General features: G+C 38.8%; 2 protein-coding genes across 4 annotated transcripts; one reads left to right on the forward strand and one right to left on the reverse strand.

The window, feature by feature from the left end:
• Positions 1-1,313: 1,313 nt before the first annotated feature.
• On the forward strand, positions 1,314-12,745 carry LOC149021359 (uncharacterized). 2 transcript variants are annotated; one of them, XM_089149601.1, is made up of 7 exons: positions 1,315-3,217; positions 4,251-4,369; positions 8,806-9,432; positions 9,547-9,850; positions 10,667-10,829; positions 12,008-12,107; positions 12,221-12,745. In XM_089149601.1, the coding sequence occupies exons 1-7, from the start codon at positions 2,060-2,062 to the stop codon at positions 12,333-12,335; spliced, it is 2,586 nt and encodes an 861-aa protein (XP_089005727.1). In that variant the 5' UTR covers positions 1,315-2,059; the 3' UTR covers positions 12,336-12,745. The 2 variants fall into 2 exon arrangements, with proteins under 2 accessions (XP_089005728.1, XP_089005727.1); XM_089149602.1 differs by lacking the exon at positions 12,221-12,745 and having other exon boundaries at positions 1,314-3,217; positions 12,008-12,111.
• Positions 12,746-12,942: 197 nt separating this feature from the next.
• Positions 12,943-16,344, reverse strand: LOC149021360 (O-methyltransferase family protein). Of its 2 annotated transcripts, XM_089149604.1 has the most exons (4): positions 15,498-16,344; positions 15,295-15,359; positions 13,223-13,501; positions 12,943-13,186 (listed from the first exon to the last, which is right to left on the reverse strand). In XM_089149604.1, exons 1-4 carry the CDS (start codon positions 16,282-16,284, stop codon positions 13,166-13,168), a joined length of 1,152 nt encoding a protein of 383 aa, XP_089005730.1. In that variant the 5' UTR covers positions 16,285-16,344; the 3' UTR covers positions 12,943-13,165. The 2 variants fall into 2 exon arrangements, with proteins under 2 accessions (XP_089005730.1, XP_089005729.1); XM_089149603.1 differs by having other exon boundaries at positions 12,945-13,501; positions 15,498-16,343.
• Between the last annotated feature and the right edge of the window lie 6,897 nt (positions 16,345-23,241).

Below are 23,241 nucleotides of genomic sequence, written 5' to 3' on the forward strand. Positions count from 1 at the left end.
ATTTAATACGGATAAATTGTCCGATTGATACAATATTCAATATAGATAATTTAAACCTTGCTTTCGAGAGAAACTCGTTCCTAGTCTAGAAGGCCCGGTCACTTACGGCATCACTATTCCTTAGTAAATAAGAATTTATTTTTGACAAAAAAAAAAAAGGCATCACTGTTCCTTAGTAAATAAGAATTTCTTTTTGACAAAAACAAGAAGAAGAATTTCTTACAAAAAAAGAAAGAATTTATTAAAAAAAAAAAAAAAAAAGAAAAAGAAAAAATCGGCATCAAATGTCAAAACATGAAAAAGGCAGTCCAACCCACCTCCCAATTGGCGTAAGAGTAAGACAACCACTCTCACCTTTTTGTCGTGGCGAATCGATCAACCAATTTCGGTTTCTCTTTTCCTTCACATTTTCGGTTCCGAAAATCCAAAACTGGGTGGGACCCACTCTTAATTTACTCTTCTCATCTACCTTTCTGGAGATATTTGTTGCTAGAACTCACCACCTGTCGTCCCGGTTAGGGAGATATTCCCCTGATCTGCAGACCCCAACAACTCATTGATTGATTGGATGGCCATGATCTCATGGCCCACTTATTCAATGATGTCGATCGCTTCATTCCCACTAGTGGGACACACACAGGATCCCGAAATAGGTAGATTCTGTTAAAGATGAAACCGGTTCGAAACGTACTGAACCGTGATCCATTCATGCACGGTTCACTCGCTTTTCATCAAAATCCCCAATCATGCGAATTAGAAAAGGTAGCGCAGTACACTCAAAAGGGTGAGAGACTAATGTAATTATTAGTGTCACTAATCATGGTTATGTTTTCAATCAACTCTTTATTAGCATGAGTGTTGAATTTAGTGCGTAGATTAAGTGGTCCACACTTTTGCCTTAAAAAAAAGAAAAGAAAAAAAAGGCAGATTATGTGGTCCACACACTAGCAGTGAAGTCGGTAATCGGTTAAAATCCATAGACTCGGTTGCTTTGAAATATTTGGAATCGGATCTATCATGGGGTGCACAGTTGATTTATCATTCTGATTCTGATTTGAGTCTCCCCATTGGATCAATCTGATTCAATATTTTATTCTAAATAACCGGAATTAATAAAATGAAGGTAAAAATTAGAAAATGAATATGAAAACCAGGAATTTTGTAATTGGTAGAAAAGGAATGAAGTGCCACGTAGGCGCGTTTTTACGGACTGTAAGGAATATGATGTGGATGTTACGGAAATTTCTACCCAAAAGGGCCAAAAAAAATTGCTGACGTGTTTCACTCGTCTGACTATCCTCTCTTTCTTTCTCTCTCCTCCCTTCCGGCGAGAGAGCTGCATAGTCATTTCAGCAAGAAAAGAGGAGGATAAGAAATTGAGAAAAACAAAAACGTCGTATGGTTTCTCTTTCTATGTGCGCGCGTCTTTGTGTATTTATGTTTGTCACATCCTCACCCTCTTTTTCTGTTGCTGGAGGAAATTCATCTTTGAAAGTTTTTGCCTGCAAAAGTTAGGGCTTTTTTTTGTTTCAATTAATTTGTTTTTTGATGTGTTAGAGGAGGGAAAGCGGTGAGCTTCAGAGGTACGTTCATTGCATCCATTAATCTCGGTTGCATTAGAAGTTCGGATCTGTTCGTAGTTCGGATATTTGATCATTCTGTGTTATTTTTTTTTGTTCCTTTTTCTTTTCTTTCTTCTTTATCGGATTGATTGCAACAACGGCTGTTGCGTTTCATTTCGTCGTTATTGATAACCGGGTTGAACAATCGAAGAATCGGTTTGCTAATTGTAATACAGTGATCATTTGTCGGGTGTTTTTAGGGCAGTGTTTTAGTGGTATTTGAATGGATTTCTCAGGCCGATTTATTTCTGTTTCCGTATAAAAATTAAGGAAATAGCTATAAGGTGACGAATCGTCCGGATTACTAGATCATTGTTGCTCGGAATCGAGAACGGCGGGTTCTCCATGCCGTCTCGGTTTCACCCTGCAGGCGTAGGGGGTTAGCTGGTGATCTTCTGTTTGGGGTTTGGTAAAGAGGTGGGAGGGAGGTCGGGAGCATGACTGATTTCCAATCACGGCAACAGAAGCAGGATAGCAATGATGCCCGCGCTGAGTTCCATCTGGGATTGGAAGAGTTGATGCGAGGTCGTTTGGATGATTGTATGTCCTTGGCTTCTTGTAGCTCTACTCGAGATCAGGAAGATGATACTGAAGAGGGCGATCAATTAGTGCGGCGGAGGAGACGTTCGGATCTCGAAGGCGATGACCTGGCTGAATCTTCTGCTGTTCGAAGGCGACATTCTCGAATTTTGAGTAGCTGGGCTGCGCGGCAGGCCCAGGAGATGATTACCACGATTGAGAGGAGAAATCGTGAATCAGAACTCATGGCTCTTGCAGGTTTGCACACCGTCTCCACGCTTGATGCTTCGTTTCTGAGGGAGTCGCAATCTCCGACTTCCAGAAGACAGGGGATCGTTGAGAGGCCAACCACCCAGGCATCATCTCTCCTGCAAATGTGGCGGGAGCTGGAAGATGAGCAAATGCTCCATCGTGCCCGAGAAAGTGTAAGAGAAAGGTTGAGTCTGCAGAGGGGCGTTGACTCTAATACCATCCTCTCTGGCACTAACATGTCTGAAAGTCGAGAGAGTGAGCGCCAGGGAAGTTCTGGGGATGCTAGTGAAAGCGAGAACGATTATGGAACATGGCCCCAAAGGCAAATGGAGTCACAGAATGTACATGAGGACCAGGACAACTCTAGCCGTGAGCAGTCTCCTGATTTGGGGGAAATTGAAAGGGAAAGGGTGAGACAAATTGCTCGGGGATGGATGGATAGTGGTGTTGGTGACCATGCATCTAGTGTTTCGCGAAGGAATAGCAATCCAAGGGCAGAATGGCTTGGTGAAACCGAACGTGAAAGGGTGAGGCTTGTCCGGGAATGGGTCCAATTGACAAGTCAGCAGAGAGGTGCCCGTGGTGGCAGAAGGGAAGAACAAGCTATGGGACTGGGTGCTCAGACTAATCAGGCTCATGATGGGTTGGGGGTTGACCATGATGAAGGCCAGCCTGAGCATATACGACGGGATATGCTCAGATTTCGTGGACGACAGGCTCTCATTGATTTGCTCATGAGGGTTGAGAGGGAGAGGCAAGGGGAACTGCAGGGGTTGTTGGAGCATCGGGCTGTTACAGCCTTTGCTCACCGCAACCGAATTCAGGTTAGTTACTTATCAGAATACCTTTTATTTGTTTGGCAATTTATGGATTATTCCTGCTTCTGTTTTTTACATGCATATTTATTAAATGCCACCCACGGTAGTATTATGTGTTTCCCCATTGATGAACTGGTTCATTAAAATTTTAATATCTAGTATTGGAGTGCAACAAATTCTGCAATGGACATTATGCTTTTGAGATGTTGATGTAAAAGATTCATAGTTGGACACGTACTTTTTTTTTTCACTTAGTGTGTTAATTCACCATTCTCATTGGTAATAAAACACATGTATAGGTTTGTTAAACTTAGTTTGTCAGCGTTACACAAAACAACATCAGTTTATTAAAATCTATAGGAGGATGCCAGTTTGTTTAATTTGGTTTATGTTACGGAAGTGTTTAGGAACATTTGCTTTATGAAGGGTTCCCTTGCAGAGGCCAACAATGCTCATATAGTTGGTACAGAGTGGCATAGAAGTTAAAAATTGAAATTCCATTCCTCATATGTACAATTGCACATCCAAGGCGCATTTATAAGGGGCTTTGCAAGGAAGCCTTAGCTGTCCTAGCATTTATGAAGAATCTTTTAATGGAATAACAAGCCTTGATGATAATTGATGGCAGTTGGGTCAACTCTTAAGTTGAAATCCTATGTAATTATGCTGTAAAGCATTCTGGAAATGAATCAAGATGCTTTTATTTGCACTTTTGCACGGGGATGACGTGGATCCACAAAATTCTATAATAAAATATTATAATTGTGGGATTAAATTTCCTCCTTTTGATAAATCAATGATGTCTTTATTGATTACTTTTGTGTTATCTGCTTGGTTATCCTGAGTCCTGCTTGTGGTTCTTAGCCATGGTTCCTCATATTTCTTATGTTAATGTATTTTGTTAACTACTTACTACATTATTTGCCATGTGAGAACCCGAAATCTATGTTGAAATGCTTTGGTTGCATTCATGTCTATCATATGGATGGCTTTTTTTCCGGTCAAACTATCGGATGTCTGATGCTGTGGAATTTCTCAGTCACTACTGAGGGGTAGATTCTTACGAAATGAAAGAGCTACTGAGGATGAGAGGGCACCTTCAATGGCAGCTAGGGAATTAGGTCAGTTAAGGCAGCGCCATTCTGTATCTGGTCTAAGGTATGTGTTCGTTTTATGTCATATCTTGTGTAATATGTCTGTTACTTTTTCACTTTTTCCTATAAATGTCCATTTCAAATAAATTTTTTTCCAGATAAGAATTTACTATGTTTTGATTATGGCTTACCTATGTGGATGCTATTATTCTGGAGATGAAGCTGATTGACTGGACTATCCATATTCTAGGAATCACCGAGAACATTATTAGTTTTTGCCTGTTTTAGCGAAGGTTGGATTTTCTTTATTTATTTCGATGTATGATTGATGTGTCTCTATGAGAACACGGAGTACAGGTGGCTGATTGGTTGTGAGAGTTCTGAAATAATTAGATGTGCTATGACTTTTTTCGGGTGAGGAGGGGGGGGATTGAAGAGCTTGTTAAGTTTAGCTGTCCTGGTTGTGTATTTGTGGGTTTATGTGTTATGCATCAGTTTGTGTGTAAAGGGGCACTTTTTGGTGGTTTTTTTTTCTTCTTTTTTTATGCTACTTAGCAGCTTGGTGGTGGTCTGCATGTAATGTTACAAATTGCTTTCCCTTGTCTAAGGTTTTTGGGTTCTTCATGCTCATAACTCAAAATCTGGACAGGCTATTTCAGTTTTTCTGATTGCTGTGAACTGCTTTCTATGCCATCAATCACTGATGGCTTCCTTCAACATGAACATGGTGTTTGCTTCAAACTTTTTTTAACTAATAGTGCTTTGGAAATTACTCAACGTGAAATTGCCATTTTCTGGACATTGCTAGGTCCTTTATGTTCCCATGGTTGTCATGGTGCATCTGTGATTCAAGGCAACACCAACATGAGATAGGAAGTTTAAAAAATATGAGCTACTAGATAAAAGCTAAGCAGCGAAAAAGGAAAATTTATAGAAAAGATAAAATTAGCAGTCCTAAAATCATAACAAACCAAAATTAGAAGTTGTCTGTGATTCTCTTACAATGAAATAAAGTGTACTTTCTAAAATTGAAAATAGAAGCTAAACTATGACAGCATTGGGATAGGATCTCCACTCGATTGGTCCACAAAATCTTGATGATGAGAGTTGGTGCAGTATAACTTGATTGGTTGGATTGACATGTTAGACATTGGAAGTCCAACCCCAAAAAGAATCGTCCAAGAGTTTTTGGTCCAACAAGGGTTGGAAATAATTAATTTATTTCAGTATTTTATATGTTTTGGATTACCTAGATATGACCAGAGTGAAGGTTTAGACTGTCGAACCCTGAGTCTAGCTAGGAGACATGTATTATATATATCACTCTTTTTGAACAACTCCCAAATTTACCCTCACTCAGTGGGGCATCACATAAAGCTTCTCTACTCCAAATAGAAGCATGAATGAAGAAAATGGACCAAAATACTGTTCATGTCACTGTTAATGGTAAGCTTATAGGGAGCGGAGAAAAATTGCAAGGGAAGGGGAAAAGTAAAACACAAGACACACTCAAAATAAAATCAAGCTTCTATTTCATGATCTCTGTAATTTTTGGGTCACAAGCATGTATTATGAAGATAAGAGAGTGTGTGTGGTGCATTAAGTGAAAAGTGGGGAAATAAAATATACCAACAAAAGAAATTGTCTTTTTCCTGCCCCATCGAGAGAGAGAGAGAGGGGGGGGGGTTGTGTTTGTCTTCAACCTCACATGTTCTCTGCCCAGTGGTAACCCACACTAGCACAAAGGAGAACTCTATCAAAACAGATCTAATTGAAGCAGAAATTTTAGGGGGCTGAACTTATGCCACCTGTATAGAATACAACCTAAGTAATGTAGTACTATATTTGATTGATCAAAAGAGTAGCCGAATATGACCTTTCACAGGGAATCAAGTTCAGATTTGATAGACTTAAGATGAAACAGAATTTAGATGTGGAAGAGGGCTGAAACTAGAGTGGTATTATAAGGATAATAGCATAACAATATGAGCTGAATAGATCTTCAAAAGAGGGGTAGAACTATGATGAAGAAATTGAAAGGACAACATGTGGGAATTGAGAATAACAATGTAACACACGGGCTTCACACCGCAAGGTGGATCGATTGGATCGAACATCAACCTACCTTTTGATCAAACACAAGGATTCTCCATAGAGAAGGAATGCTAACAAAGCAATTTGATTTCAATTGATGAGTTGTCTCCTCACCTCTTACATAAGTCTCTTTATATAACATTTTAAAGAGACATAAACATTAATGGTAACATCTAACCACTAGCTAACACCACTTACTTATTAATAACTCAACTACTACCTAACTCTTGACAAATGAAAACTCCTTTGACAATGAGTTCTTTTATTTTCAAACCACAGTCCCTTTTATTGACTTTTCAAAAACTAGACTTGGACTTTGGTCTAGACTATGAAGTTCATGAAGTTCAACATATGTGGGCTAACTTTAACCCACTAAAACAATCCTAACCCATGGAAGCCATGGGCTGATTTGGGTGATAGCTTTAGGCCTTTGATGGGCCTGGCCCAATGGACTTCTTCTTTCTTAAATATGTCTTCAATTCTGCATCACTAAGGCTATATAAGTGAATCATTACTTTGCACTAACTTAATGGTTCTGAAATTGAAGTTTGGCAATACCATCATAACCAACTATGTGACTGGTCTGCAAGTCACAGCAAAAGCGATGTTTAAGGGCAAGAGAACGGTGGGTTCTGTCTCCTTAGGATGAGAACTCAAGCTTCGAATTTGATACTGGAAGGAGCACCAAGAGATATTGATCCCAGGATGTGAGGGTGGCAGGTCATTCTGAACAGGGGTTCTGTATAGAAGAAACGGGGCAGAAGGAAAGAAAATACAATAAAGGAACAGGAAGGAGTGTATAAGATGGTAAGAGAGTTTAGAGAAGAGGAGATAGAGTAGCCCTACGACAGCTCTTTTATTCAAAGCTGTCTTTCATTGGTTGCAACTATTTATTAAAGACTTTGCAACAAGAAATGAACCTACTCAGACACCAAAGTAGAGTTCGAATTAGATTCACAACCTGTATCTTTCATAACTTGTATCATCAAAAAAACAAGATAGAATAAAATGACAGAGTGAACAAAAAAAATCCTAATTAACTGCATAATATTTAAGGGCAAAATGGCATCAACAGAATGCATAAAAGATAGCGACATGGGCCTTCCTTGCTGGGTTGAAATGTGTAAGGATTAAAGGGAGCTTGTTGCTACATTTTACTTCAGTTATTGACCTTCTAATTTATATTGAAGAAGGCAATGTGTGTAGTCAGTGGTAAGCAATACAACCTTTTTGTATTAGTACTGACTAATCCATTTCATGCATCCATCAGATGAGGAGTAGAAAAATTACAATACATTTTTATTCAGTTGTGTGAGGATGTTTCTGCATCTCTCACTCTATGTCAGCCACATGAGCCACATGTGGATGTGCATCCTAGGTTCGGATTTTTATTTGCGGCAGCAGCTGCCTGCTACCGCCGACGGCCCTGATTTTGCCACGTCATCAAAATTGAAATGAACGGTTGGGATTTAAACAATGAGAATTTATATGTAAATAATAGTTTTTTTGTTGCTCACTTTAAGGATTGAATATTGTTAATTTACATTAGTAAGTCCCTTGTTCACCGATACCAAAACCCTCTCTCTCTCATTTTCTTTGCACCGACGCTGCTATCACGATTCCGAGAAACCAGGAAACATGGGATAGTTTTGGATAAATTTTAGAATCTATTTCAAAGGAACTTGTGAAAAAGATTAGCTATGGAATGAGTTTGATTAACAATAAAAAACATGGGATAGGGTAAAAGGCTTTCGTGAGGCTGGGGAAGAGGATCGTAGGTTAGGGGGATGGGGTGAAAGGCTGTGATGGGGTTGCAGGGGTTATGGAATCACAGCACGGTTGGGTAAAGGGATTCAAAAGCTGTAAAAGAGAGAATAGGGGTGGGCAAGGGCTAGAACGAGACTTGTCATCGCAGGTTGATTTTCAGAATCTTGGAGAGGGGAATAACTTTACTGGTTACTGCAAGGCTTCTCAGCCCTTGAAATACCTCGAAACTTAAAAAAACTTCTTGCAAATACAGCTTCAACAGCAACCGACGACGAGTTATTGTCACCGGCGTGACCTGATTTCTGATATAGCAGCGTCGGTGCGAAGAAAATGAGGGAGAGAGAGTTCTGGTATTGGGTGAACGAGGGACTTACTAATGCAAATTAATAAAATTCAATCCTTAAAGTGTGAAACAAAAAATTATTATTTATATATAAATTTTCATTGTTTAAATCCCAACTGTCCAATTCAATTTTGATGACGTGGCAAAATAAGGGCCGTTAAAAATCCCCTAGGTTCATTATCTCTGCTGCTGCTTTTATTTGTCTTTGCCAAGTATTTTTCATGGGTTATATAATGCTGGATGTTGTCTCTATTTGATCTGTTGATTGCCCTAATGATACTTTCAGCATTTTTCAGGGATGGTTTTCGCTTCCGGTTAGAAACTATAGTTCGTGGTCAGGTATCCAGTCATTCTGACACATTATCTGATAATAATACCATCTCTCCTATAAATGAACAAACTCAGTCAAGGGCTTCATGGGAGGTGGCAAATGAAAACCATGAGCAATCTCAACCTAGGAGTCAGGAAGGTGACATTCGCCCAGTGCCAGAGCAAATGGGAGGCTTACATAGTGATGCAGTTCTTGAAGGTACAAACTGGCGGGAGGCAAATGGTCAAGGGGATTGGCTGGAACAGATTACAGAAAATGAGAGAAGAAGCTTGGTACAGTCTAGGGAAGGTGAGATTAATCAATGGCAGGGTGTTGATGGTGAAGAAATGAATGGAAACTGGCATGAGGATACTGCTAGGAACTGGAACCGGGAAATTTCAGTGAATGAAGGGGGAGAAGATAGCCGCCATTTAACAGAAACCAATGAGGAGTGGCACGAGGATGGTTCCCAGGAGGCCATGCAAAATTGGCCAGAGGAGCCTTCTGATCCTCCAAGAACTCAGCGAGCTTTTCCTGCTAGACGGATCAACAGATTCCATCCACCTGATGATGACAATGTGTACAGCATGGAACTGAGAGAACTCCTTAGCAGGTTTGATCCCATTATCTGACACTTTTGTCTTCAGTTTGTATCATTTGTTTAGCCACCAATATGGTATTGTCAGGTTTAATAGTGTGCTTATTATAATTTCTACCCACCTTGTAGGAGAAGTGTATCAAATCTTCTACGAAGTGGGTTCCGTGAGAGCCTTGACCAGTTGATACAGTCTTACGTAGAAAGACAAGGTCGTTCTCCTATTGATTGGGATCTGCATCGAACCTTGCCTACTCCTAACTCACCGGAACAAGATCAGGACCAGGAGAGGGATCAGAATGAAGATCAGGCAGATATGGTTGGTAGATCCCCGCTTATGATGCCGTCTCCACCAGTTCCTCCACCACAACCATTTTGGCACCATGCTATTCATCATACAAGCTGGCCTCGCCACAGTGTGCATCGTTCAGAAATTGTGCGCCATCTTTCCACTATTTTCCATGAATTTCTTTATTCAACTTGAAGTTTGACACACTGGTTTTTCTTTCTGTATTCTATATGTTATAAAACATAAGTTGCCTTTCTGAAAGTTTGATAGCAAGTTGTTTTGACTCATTTTTAGTTGCGTCTTTTTTTTTTTTTTTTTGGGGGGGGGGGGGCGCTGTTACTGTTGAGCAAGCATGATTTGCTTCTACTTGATCAGGCTTGAAATTGCATTGAGTGTCTCAGTTCTATAGTTTTGCATAAATTAATTCTACTAGGAAGGTAAAGCATGTTGGGAGTTATAATGTATGAGCTAGTGTTGAGCTGGCTGGAGAAACACTTGTCAACCCCCCCAACCAAAAGAGGGAAAAATCAAAAACCCAAAGACAAAAAAAATCACTTTCTTGATCGATGTTGCCTTTATATCCATGTTTTGCACAAAATGACAGATTACTTTGCTTACAAAGTGGGAATAATATAGTGTGGCTGTATGGAAAAGAAGCCTAATGAGTACATTGTCCCCCCCCTCATTTTTTTAATTGAATTCATTATTTTGAGGAGAGAGTAATTTCGAGAAAAAAAAATGTGAAAGGGTGCACTGTACCCTGCTTGCTCAGAACTCTCCCCCAGATGGTATACCGTGTTATAGTGTGTGATTTCCTTAATAGGAGTTCCCCCAATCATCATATTGGAAGAATAACGAAGTTGCTTTCGGGTGTCCCATTTTCCCATATTCAGAATAACACATCTTGCTATTATTCTGCTGCTTCATATTTAAGTCTGAACTGAATGTACTGATTTGAAACAGGAGTGGGATGCTATTAATGATTTGAGAGCTGACATGGCCAGGCTTCAGCAAGGGATGAACCACATGCAGAGGATGTTGGAAGCCTGTATGGATATGCAATTAGAGTTGCAGCGCTCAGTTAGACAGGAGGTTGCTGCTGCTTTGAATTGTTCTGCTGGAGAAGGTGTGTGCATAAATTTTTGAGGCAATTGATTTTTCTGATTTTTTGGAATGATTTTCACAATTCTTCTTGTAGGCTTCATTTGTTTCAGTGGTTCTGTTTGTTTTGACATTACCTGGAAACTCTTCCCCAAAATTTCACTTCAAAAACAGTCCACATGAAAAATTTTACTAGTTGAAAAATGTTCAGTGTATTCTACCCAAAAAAAAAATAGAGCAAATGTTCAGTGTTTGTTTAATAATGGGAAAAACGTTAAAAAACTTCTTCAACATTTAAAATATTACATTTTTTTTTGAATGAATAAAAAGAATTTTCAAGTAAACTTTTTCATTTATTTAGTGAATTTTACCATGAAACAAATAGGGCAAATGTAAAATTTTCCGCAGGATTTGGTAATAATTTTGAAAAATTTGCAATAAGATTAAGGTGGGATGGATATTTCTTTATACTGTGATACAGAAACTTGGAAAACAATGTCCATTTCTTTAGAAAAGCGGTGGTGTCTTATCATCAATATATGTTGTGCCATTGACTCCCATCACTGTCATATGGCCTGGAGTCTTCCTTCGCCTACCGATGCCCAAACTTCCTTTAATTTCCAGCCATGAAAATGACAAATGACAGAAAAAAGTAAATAAATATTAACACTCCAGTAAAATATTCTACTTTAAAACAAATGAACCTAATGAAGAAATGCTTTTTATTTATTTTATTCTTCTTTCTTTTGTTTACTGCTCAATTTTTTCATTTGATGTGCTTGAGAACAAGGAATCATGGTCTCTTGAATTTGTACTTTCATTTATATTGTAAAATTTGTATTGCTTTGCCATTTATTCTTTCTTGTTTTTCAAGGAAGCAAAGCATAGGGGAGATAACCCATCCACATGATGGGTTCTTGACACCCCTGTGTAGCAGTTTTATTTGTGGATCAAGATTCGACCTTTCCTGAAAGCAACATCTGGAAATTGAAAATGCTAGCAGCCATCTGCCAAAACTTCTTATTGCAGTAGCAAAATAATATCTATAATGTTTGAGTAACACAAAACTCTTAGGTTCTCAAGTAATTCCAGTAAAGTATTCCTTTGAAACAGAGTACTGTTTTATATACTCTGAGCGGAACATTTCAGATTGTTGTTTCCCCACACTGTGATTGACTTGTACAAGTTTCTCTTCTGTTGCAGAGGTGGGTGTAGAATCATCAGACGGATCAAAATGGGGTCATGTGAAGAAGGGGACCTGTTGTGTTTGTTGTGATAATCATATTGATTCACTACTGTACAGGTGAGTCCTCAGTTGCTAAGCTATAAAGTACTGGTATGGCATATCGTTTAGTTCATAATTATTTATACATTTTTTCCGGGTGATGTGTATACATTCTTAAACAAAATCTGCAGATGTGGTCATATGTGCACTTGTTCAAAATGTGCGAATGAGTTGGTTCGAGGTGGAGGGAAGTGTCCGTTGTGCCGGGCACCAATCATTGAGGTAATTCGAGCTTACTCATTGTAAAAGAGAAAAAGAAATGAGAAGGGAAAATATGAATAAACTGCAGTTGGAGGGAAGACACGTTGAGGCTTTTCTGCATTTTCCAGTTTATCTTGGTCAGTTCAGAGTTCTGGCTACCCTTCATCTGCATCATCACCACCACAACCAGTACAATGACGACCTTGTTATCTGTAGATTCTTTAGTTCTTTGGCTGCTGCTCTGGTTATTTGTTGAAAATGTGCGGAGTGTATCATTGAGAATATAACAGATTGACAGCTCCAATTCATCATTCACTTCTCAATAAAATCTTGAATTTGGAAATTGTGGGTCCTCTTTCTGTTCTCCATTGTGTCACTATGAATAAACATGCTGTTGTGTTGTCTAAATTCTGAGATGGGTCCTCCTCCCTCCATGACAAATCAGTATCTTGGATATGTATTGGTCTGTATTTAAGTAAAAATAAAATAATTTTTTTTGAAGAAAAAACGTGTATGAACCAAGAGATTAATCAGAAAAAAGAGAAGGAATGTTGTATGAGTTCCCACGTAACGAAACAAGGTAACCAGCCGATGAAAGCAGCTACCTACTTTGGGCAGTTGATGATGCCATGGTGTGGCAACGCAATGCAACCCCTGCAGATAAATTATCTTGGATTTCATATTGTGGCAACGCAATGCATGCAACCCCTGCAAATAAATTATCTTGGATTTCACATTGTGCGACCATTTTGCTTGGGCTATTATTTGAAATGGAAGGCCATAGAATATCTCATACACTCATGATGGCCACGCATGGGAGTGGACCTTGTTGACGGGTTTGCAGATGGAAGAGCAAAAAGCTATAATTGTAAAGTTCACTTGAGAAATTCCAGAAGCTATAATTGTAAAGTTCACTTGAGAAATTCCAGAACAGTGTAGAAGTGGTCTATGTAGAAAGCTCGAAGATGGGGAAAGCCAGTTGACAGGCCAAGCGTCCGGAATTCTTGCTCAGTTCGATGCTTGCCCTTAGCTCGGTAGACCGTCATGACAAAGATGTCACCTTCTAGCAGTGCCCGTGTTCTGTGGCTATCTTCTGATTTGTTTGGTAGCACAGGCTCACATGCTATCAGCTTCCCTCCCGCCGGTAGTGCTTCATAACAGTTCTTCATTATCACTTTGCATTCCTCGTCTGTCCAAGTCGTCAAGATCCACTGCATCATTAAAACCAATCAATTCACACTCGCTCAGAACAATAATTCCATGCTCATTTCCGATGCCACACATAAAATATAGTTTTCATTCCAGTTATTTGCTAACTTTTGGACTGATTACATTCTGTGGTCACTAAAAGTGATTTTATTAAGATCTGGAACCTCTCAAGCCTCAAGTGTGCTATCGCCCCCAGCACACATCCTGATCCAACAACGCCTGGGTACCACTTGTGTGGTGTCTTTCCCAGTTCTGCCCAGCGCAGTTGAATGCTGTAATGCCTGCTGGATGCCCCGTATGGATAAGAATTTACAAGCCTCTCAATCGATTTTTCATTTTTGGGTTGGTGGCTGGGGCGTTGGTAAGGGGCTTCCCTAACATTTGTTATGTAGGGAGAGCTGCCCATGCCCATGCTGCCTCTGCAAAAAAGGGAATCTCTTATATGGTGTAATAATAATATTTACCAGCACCAATAGGAATTTTCTTTTCTTGGGTAAGAACACCAACAGTAGATCGCCTAAAGAGAAAGGAAAAGATATCCAGCAGGAGGATATCGCCTATAAAGAAAAGAGCAACGTACGTTGGTCTAGTTAGATTGAAACACTTTCCGGATATTTGGGCCCCCAACCCTGATTCCCTGAGTAGATCAGACAAAAATCTCAGAATAATAAAGGACCTCACAAGGATAATGAGCCCTCACTGAATAATTCAAGGCCCTTTCTTACCAACAAACTTTTTTTGGGGGAATAGTAAAATGCAGTTTGCAGGTTCAACACTTCAACATACCCAAATTTGGTTCCAGATCCGAATCAGCCCTTTTATCAAATATTCAACTAATTTTCATGAGATCAATGGGATCCCACGATTAGCAGATCTTGACTACTAATGAACACGTAACAAGATGTGTAAGGCATAACCTAATCATCAGATGCCTCCATAAGCTAACTGGATTTCTAGAAGAAAATCTTTAATTATTGGTCACATGGGTCATGGGTGTGCCATAATTATGAGTTTATGACTCATACATTTACCTCATTCAAGTTAGGTTTCTTTCATATTGGGGTATTCTTAGGGAGGATCAGAACGATAAGGTTCCTAAAAGCCTAAATTATGCACTATATTTATCAAATAATCTCTAGGGAGAAAGGTGGGAAATGAAAAATAAAAAAGAAGAATGAATTGACAAACAAACTAAAGCGAGTTTAATAGCTTAATATAATGTTTTTATTATATTTACTATTTTAAGTTAAGATCCTAAAACTAAATCTAGTGAACCCCTTTATTACTGGTTGATTATGTCAAAACACCATTGGGGTGAAAATACTGATTAGTAAGGGGATGAGTTCAGATCCTCCCCCACCCAAGGGTCTATCTTTCCATTCTCACAGTTGGGCTAACAAAAGCCTGCTCATGGTACACATGCAAGAGTTTGGAAGATCTCCAGTCGTTAGGGATAACAATGTGTTTTTTTGACGCTTTCCAACCACATAATAATGATAGAACTCATTGATAAATATTAAAAAAAATGATATAAAGAATGAAATCTCAATGCAATCACTCATTTCCTACATCTATTGTATGTTTTGAAAGCGTCAAGAAAACACATTGTTCTTTCCCTATGGGGAGCCAATTTGAATTCTACACCTACATGCAAGAGTGGGAGAATGGAAGGATGGGCATTTGGGTAGAGAAGAAGTGGACATGACAAAAGCCTAAGATTATATGATTGGTATTAACTCTTTCTTTTGGTAATCACTATGTAATTGGAATCATAATTCGTAATCACCATATTTACCTTCATGAAAATGGCATCTGCGGACGGAATAGAGTTGAACATGTCCCCACCAACATGTCTGATCCCTGTAGGGATCAAAATTCAAAACATAAACAAATAAGAAAAAATCACAAAAGATTCAAGAACTGATGAATGAACAGAAAACAAAGAGATGCGAAAAAATGGAAGGAAAAGAAAAGTCAAATGGTGATGAGCGCATCTACCGGGGACGGAGGACGCCTTGGCGACGACCTCTGGAAGATCAAAATTGATCGCATCTCGAATGTTAGGGTGTTTCCCTAATATCAACCGCAGAGAATCTCCGGCGCTTCCGCCGACGTCCACCAGACGTTCGATGTCTCCAAAGCCATCGTAACCCTCCAATATCGCCTTCATCACCGGCACCGATACACCCGACATGGCCTTCTGCATCAACTCGTTCATCTCCGGTTTCTTGCCGTAATAGCTGTAAGCAGGTTCTCCATTAGCCTTCACGAACGGTTCCGACGACGAATCCACCACGGCCTCGTACAGGATCGGCCACGCCTTCATCAGCTCATCCTGATGGTGTTGCAGCACGTACGGTGCGTACGATAGCCCCTCAGCGTCGGTTACCAGTGTCTTCCCGATCTCCGTCAAAGAGTATTTACGGCTGCCTTCGCCGTCGACGATGTGTTCGGTGAAGACGCGGTAGCTGGTGAGCATGCGGAGTAAACGCTGGAGATTCTCCGGATCGCCGGAGGGGAGAACCTGAAGGAGGATCTCGGCGGCGGAGATTGGAGTATTGGCTCCGCCCTGCCAGATAGCGTCGGCGACGTTGAGGCGAACGATAGCGTTGAGGGCCATGGGAACGCTGATCATGTTGGCGAGTTCCATTATGGCGATCCTGGCATTGTTTCTCTCTTCTGCCTCCGCTGCTGCTGCTGCTATCTCCGCCATTTCTGATTTCAGAATTCCTTCTCTCTTCTTTGGAAACTCTAAGTCGCACTCAGTTGAGTTGGGGCTGCTCATGTGTTATCCGTTTTCGACAGCTTGATTCGGAACCTCTCACTTTCTTTTTCCAATTTGTCCGTTTCAGATATTTCTTTTGTTTTCTTTCTAGTCAAACAAAACAAAACGAAGTAGGTTTCCATTCCATGTGATTGGTTTCAATCTGTTTCTTAGTCATTATTATTATTATTTTTTGAAATAAAGATTTTTATTAATTAAGCCAGGAAATGTGGATATTAATATGTTTTAACAAGAGTCGAAACTACAATCTTTTTACTAAGAGGTGTTAGTTTTACCATTAGTTTTTATTTATCACTTTTCAATATTATCCTCGGATTCTAGAAAAAGAAAATGAAAGAGAGGATACCAAAAAAAAAAAAATAATTGTGAGAAAATAAAAATTATGGAAAAGAGGAGTGGATACAAATATTAGAGGAAAACACAAGATGAGTCAAGGTTAGAGTTTTTCATTCTAGGATATTCTTGCCTCTTTGAAAAGCTTATCTTACTTAAATGGTCACTAATTTTAATTTTCTAATGGTAAAAGGTGACATTAATATATGATGAATTAAATAACTCTATGTGGTGGTATTAATTTGAGGAGCTAATTCATGAAAATTTTTCCTGAGAAAGTGATTCTCTTGGGCCAAGTGTAATCCTTACTCGCATTAACTGGTGCTCACTTGTTTGGACACGTTAGATTTGACTAACCGACTAGCGCTTAACTTTAAATTTAAGGATAAAAAATAATAAAATAATACATCTCAAGGGTTTGCATGGTTGAAAAAAGACAAATACAGTGATTTTCTTTGAGGTAGGAGTTTTGCCACGAGTCTTTATCTTTATTGGTCAAATATTATTTTTCTTCTTCTATATTTTATTAAAAATATAATTTTCAACCTTTTCTCTTTTGTGCATTCTAGAAGATCATATCAGATCAGCTCAGGTGGTTGTTAAATTAATCCCAACCCCAACCCATTCCGATACCGGTTTAATTTTAGTGAAGATTCCCAAATTTTCTTGAACTACTTCCATCACCTGGTTTTCATAAGAAATAAGATGTCAGATTGACAATTTGTTTTTTTATTTTTATTTTTATAAATACAATATTTATTATATAGTCTTTTTTTTTTAAGTATTTATTAATAGTGACGTGTGGGGTGTGTAAATATATATATTTTTTCTTTAGTAGGTTCAGAGAATGTTCGAATGGGAAGTTAGGAGTTTAACATGTTGTACTGATGCCTTTATGAACTTCAATTCATCATGGTAGTTTCGATGGTAATGAATATAGAGATGTATAGATCACTTTGTTTTTACAATTTGGATTCATCATGAACGATAATTTAGGAAGGAGATCTACTTTTAAACACTGCCAAGTTATTGGGATGAATATTATCTTGAATGTATAATGGTGAAAGGCCAAATTAGAGTTTTGAGTTATCCTCTATCTTATTCCTTCCCTTTTGCATTTTGCTTCAGTCTTAAATGCAAAATTGATTTTCAAAGGTCGCGATCGAGATTTCGGTCAAAATTTCGATTTGATGATTGACGATCTCCATAAACGTATCATATGCATTAAATATGCATACACAAGCAAGGTCCCTTCCGTTTGAGTCGGGAGGATTCTTTTTTGGTGGAAATATGTTGAATCATTAGAATGAAGGGGTATAAAACCTGGCTCAAGCACAAGCACTGCTCAAAAACTTCTCAAAAAGGATTAGCCCATATTTAGGAAGGAGATCCACACTTAAACACTATAAAGTTGAGCTCGAGATGAATGTTAACAAGACCATGTATAGTGGTGAAAGAGCCAAGATTTGAGTTTTTAGCAAGGAGGAACAAGTAAACCATCATTAAGCGCTTGAATGGCCATTGATCAAATGGTTTTAAGAGATGTAAAGTCCTTCTTTGATCGCATCGCCCCACAACAGCAAATTGATTACAATGGTCTCGTTTTGGCTAGTATATTGTACTATAACTCAATGGAGAGACGTATCCGAGTTAACCTGTAGCCAACCCTCGGGGGTGTCCAATCCATGGATGGAGGGATGGATATTGTAGTCGTATGGTATAGCTGAGATACTTTATACCTTAGCTTTTGAATTATCCTCTATTCTTTTCACCTCACTTCTGCATATTTACTTCAGTCTTGCGCAACCAATTGATTTCCAAAGCAAAGGAGTCGAATTGATTTGAAGTCAAATCCCTATCTCTCGATCTGCGATGACACCAAATAGACGATCTCAAACAAATAATGACGTGTCCATACCTGGATTAAATACGGTGCAGACACAACCAAGTTCCCTTAGCATATAGACATTCAAAAAACAAGTCCAGAATCTGGATTCAATGTGCACTTGCATGCATTGTTCTTTTCCCGTGTATAATCACTATTGGTTGGATAGGAGTTGTACTAAACAATAGAGGATAGACCAAGTTGGTCAAGCTGATACTCCCTATGTGGGTTCGAACTCATGTGTAAGCTTTTTAGAGCTCATAGAATGAGATATTACATATTTACATATGCTATAGCAAGTCACCCAACTTCTGAGATAATAAATGTTGTTCTTTAGCTTCAAAAAGACTAAGTAAGCCCACCAAAAAAAAAAAAAAATTACATCTGTGAATTTCATTAATGGTAGGAAATACATACAATGTTGTCTAAAGACAAAAGAGTGAAGAAGGTAAAATTTTAATTACACTGCTCTCTGACTCTGCTCTGTTCTTCTCTAGGCTATTGAACATATTCGCCTGCAATTGAATCGTGTCCATCTCAGGCGGCGGCCGGTATCAGAACTCAGAAGGTGGAGCTCCTTGGCCGTGGCAGCCCAAACACCTTCTCTCTGTTTTCTTCAAATATGAAAGAAGTCAAAGAGGAGAAGCTGTTCACCCTCGTCGCATTCGCATCCAACAGTGGTGGTGGTGCTGTTGCTTCTCGCTGCCGCCGGCACTCGACACACTCTGTATTTATGCTAGTGGGGACGAAGGATTGAACGTCTGTGCTTGTACGGCAAACGGATAGACAACCACCGCCGACCGGCTCCTCCATACCGCCGCCGCCGCCCTTGCCGTCACGACGACGAGGAGGAGGAGCGAGTAGTTGAGTTGAACGGCAGAGAGGACATGAGACATGAGCAGACAACCACATATCTATGCATTGGGGATGAAAGAAATGGCCGCAGAAAGGAATTAGCTTGATGGGCTCTTGCTCTTCGAATTCGCTGAGGCAAATCGGGCAATCCAAGGTTTCCTTTGTCTTTATGTTGCCGTCGTAAGCAAAGAGGGGAAGGGATTGTATCACAGAACTGTCAAGACCAGAGGAGGAAGAAGAAGAACCTCTCCGCCCCTGTTGGCGTCGCCGCTGGTTGTCGTCTGTGGAACTATCGTCCACCACCAGCCGGTGGATGTACACCGAGAAGAACCCCATGAAGAAGAGTACGGTAAGGAGGATCACCACTGTTAAGGCCATGGAAGAATCGAGCCGAGACAGCTCTGGCTGATTACTTGATGTTTCGTTTCCTCCATTACTACTGCTTCTGCTCATGGGTATTAGGTAAGGCCTTGGGTAATTGTAGTAGTAGTCTTTACTGGACTTAGACGAAGGACCTGCCGCTTCCGCCGCTGTTATCGTCGGTGAGACTGATGCGCCGCTTGGGAAGTCATCAACTAACTTGCGATTGCGGTTCTGGGTTTCCATCGATTGAATTTTTTTTGCTCTTTCCAAAAGATGTGCTGGTGTGCTTCCTCTGGGTTCTTCAAATTTCGACTTCACTTCGAACTTCGAAGAGAGAAAGATTACTGAGACCAGGTGCCTAGCATCAGTTCTGGGTTTCCGTTGAATGAAATTTTTTGCTCCTTACAGAAATGTGCTTCTTCTGGGTTCTTCTGGTTCTGAAATTGTGAGTTACAGTTCAAAGAGAGAAAGATAACTGAGAGATATGTAACATCAGTTCACCAATTAAGGTCACCAAAGCCGAAAACGCAGGGATCGGAACCTGGCAGGAGTCTTTGGAACCTCTCGGATAAGATCAGATGAATCTGGACAAACAGAGAAAGATTTTTGTTGGGCCAGCACAAGAATTGCCTCTCTCTCAGTTAAGCGGTTCAGAAATTAGAAATCAACCATCTATGATCTACCCTATTAATAATGTGACCGCGAAGGGATTGGGTTCTGGTTCTTATCCGTTCTTCTCAATATTAAAACATCAATTGGTGAAAGTTTAATAAACGTGTGTACTCAGACAAAGAATGATGTTAATTGAATCCCTTTTCTGGGTCATCATCAAATCAAATCAATCACCCGGGTTGGTGATGATCAAGATTTTTCTTTGGCTTTCATTAAAATTTTCTTTTATTTAATCTAACCATCTCGAGAATACCATCGCTACGTTAGAAATGCATTAATGATCAATCGATTATCATTCTATTTGTTCAATCTTCATTAGTTGATTGTGATTGTTTTTCTTAATTAGATACCACCAAGGAGGGTGGAATCTGTGACATTTTTCTTTAGATGTGTTGGTCAATCTCAATCGAACCAAGGAACATTGAACCAACCCACTGGATTGTCTTTATCCAAATTAGGTTGAGAGTGGCCCACACTTGTTTAATGTATTTTTTGGTAAGAAAGGCTACACTTGTTTAATGAGGGCTTGAAAACTGGTTTTTATTGCACCTAGTTTTGTTCCCCAAGAAACCGTTTTTGACTTTTTGTTATAAAATAAAAAACCGCCACCATTTTTGTATTTTACATTTTATTTCTTAGGATAGAAATTCTGATTAATTTCACATAGAATATCAGGGTTTAGGGTTTGTCAATCCCACAAGGCCAGTAAGAAGTCATTTTCTTTTATGTGAAGTCTACGTGTATTGATATCTCTTATCTTAACTACACGTCAGAGAATGTTTAGAATTTTTTTTTTCAACGAGATGGAAAATCTCTTAACGAGTAACAAGTGTGAGTGAGAAAGATCACGATATATAATATGTAATGTAGTTGTGAAATGACAATTTAGATGATTTATAGGATATCTAAGAAGAATGAGTACATGATCAATGAAAGTTAAACACAAGAAGAGTCGTCTATCAAGTAAACTCATTGCACTAGTACTTGTATGACAATCAATAGAATTATGCAGGAAAAAGTAGCCAATTTATAAAGAATGAAACACAACAGATTAAGGTAGGAAAAGATGGCCAACATATGATAAATGCGAACATTGAAGAAGTGTCAAATTAACTAATAAACAAAAATGAGAAAGTGTCAAATGTTGACTTTGGTCATGACAATCTTTTAGAATCTTCTAGATTCTTTTTTATAGGATATCTAAGAAGAAGTGCAAATTCTTCTTGGGGAACATTTTATCTGAAAAACTATAAAATTTGTTGCAATACTTATATCGATTTATTGGCTTCATTCTCGTAAATTTTGCATGCAACATGCGCAAGAAAATAGTAAAAAAATATAGGGTAATTTTTATCTGGACCTCCTGAGGTTTGGTCCATGTCATTTTTAGTCCAAATAAATGGACACTTTGCATCTGCCTCCCCTGAGGTATCTAATAAGATCAATTGAGGACAAATTATAAGTTTTATGACTAAATTACCCATGGTAAAAATAAAAAGAGTGGGATATTACATATTTTAATTTGGTCAGATTTTTGCCACATCATCTATTTTGGATTGAACGGTTGAGATTTCAAAATGATGGAGTTAAATGTAAATGTAAAAGTTTTATTTTACAAATTTTATTTTTAAGTTTTTAAATTTACAAAATTATACCCTCTGAATCGAAAATGATGAATCTTGATCAGACTCATTAGAGTGAGTTGGGCATCACCCATCTTCATTTCGCTTTGAGTATCTCCAGATTCACTAGTGATCGCCTTCCTCTGTTGTCCAAAATATACCTGCAATAATCGATAATTCCACCACTATATTTTCTTGCAGATGCAATAGATGTACAGAATGCAAACTGGATTCGATCCCACCAAAAACCTATAATGAAAGGACACTAATCTGAAGTTGGAAAAAAAAGATATAGAGATTAAAACGTTAAAGCTTCAGGTACAGCAGCAAGATCATGCTTTTATCAGTTCCGTAAATCCCAAAAAATAAGAACAACAAGAAGTAAACAGTAAATTCTAGGGGTGTGAAGAAGAACAAAATTTCAGACAACCTAAAGAAGAGCAAGATATTTGGATCGAAAGAAACTATCTCACAGATTCACAAACAAATATTGATAAGAAACCCATTAAAGATTCAGCATTAGTAACAATGGAATGAGTAAAAGAAAAAACCCTAGTAGTGACAAATAAAGAAACAAAATTCAGAAAAGGGGGTAAGGGGATTAGGTGGAATAAACAGAAGAGAAACCATATCAGAATACAAACCACAAGAATCGAGTGATGTGGCGACGATATTAGATGCAGAACCAAATGACTGAGCCAAGCACGGTGCAAAAGAGAAATCTCCTTCTCCAACTAAGAGTATTTGATGAGACGAAGTGTAGCCTTTAACCCATATTTCTTCTTCCGCCATTGTTGCCCTCCCTCTCCTATTGCTTTACTCCTGATGAGTAAAGAGTTCTTCGGTGCTGCATTTTTTACAAAATTTACAGTATCTCTGCTTGTTTGTTCAAAGGGTATAATTTTGTAAATTTAAAAATTTAAAAATAAATATTGTAAAATAAGAACTTTATATTTACATTTAACCCCATCATTTTGGAATCTCAATAGTTGGATTAGATGTGAGGATATTTTGGTCATACAAATCATAATTTGTCCTTAATTAATCTTATTTGATACCTCAGGGGAGGCAGATGCAAAATGTCTATTTATTTGGACTAAAAATGACATGGATCAAACCTCAGGGGGTCCAAATGGAAATTACCCAAAAATATAATGACAAGAGGACCACATTAATGACACCAGGTAAGTATGTTCGAACTTAAACAATTTCTTTTAAGTTATTCCT

The sequence above is a fragment of the Hakea prostrata genome, chromosome 3 (assembly GCF_041222555.1).
Source record: "Hakea prostrata isolate BN-2017 chromosome 3, UWA_Hpros_2, whole genome shotgun sequence".
Lineage (NCBI taxonomy): Eukaryota > Viridiplantae > Streptophyta > Magnoliopsida > Proteales > Proteaceae > Hakea > Hakea prostrata.

Coding starts and splice junctions, on each gene's coding strand:
- LOC149021360 (XM_089149604.1), bottom strand. CDS start 16,284: ATGAGCAGCCCCAACTCAACTGAGTGCGACTTAGAGTTTCCAAAGAAG. Junction 15,360..15,497: donor CAAGGCGTCCTCCGTCCCCG/GTAGATGCGCTC, acceptor TGATCCCTACAG/GGATCAGACATGTTGGTGGG. Junction 13,502..15,294: donor CAGATGCCATTTTCATGAAG/GTAAATATGGTG, acceptor TTAATGATGCAG/TGGATCTTGACGACTTGGAC.
- LOC149021359 (XM_089149601.1), top strand. CDS start 2,060: ATGACTGATTTCCAATCACGGCAACAGAAGCAGGATAGCAATGATGCC. Junction 9,433..9,546: donor CTGAGAGAACTCCTTAGCAG/GTTTGATCCCAT, acceptor CCCACCTTGTAG/GAGAAGTGTATCAAATCTTC. Junction 12,108..12,220: donor ATTGATTCACTACTGTACAG/GTGAGTCCTCAG, acceptor CAAAATCTGCAG/ATGTGGTCATATGTGCACTT.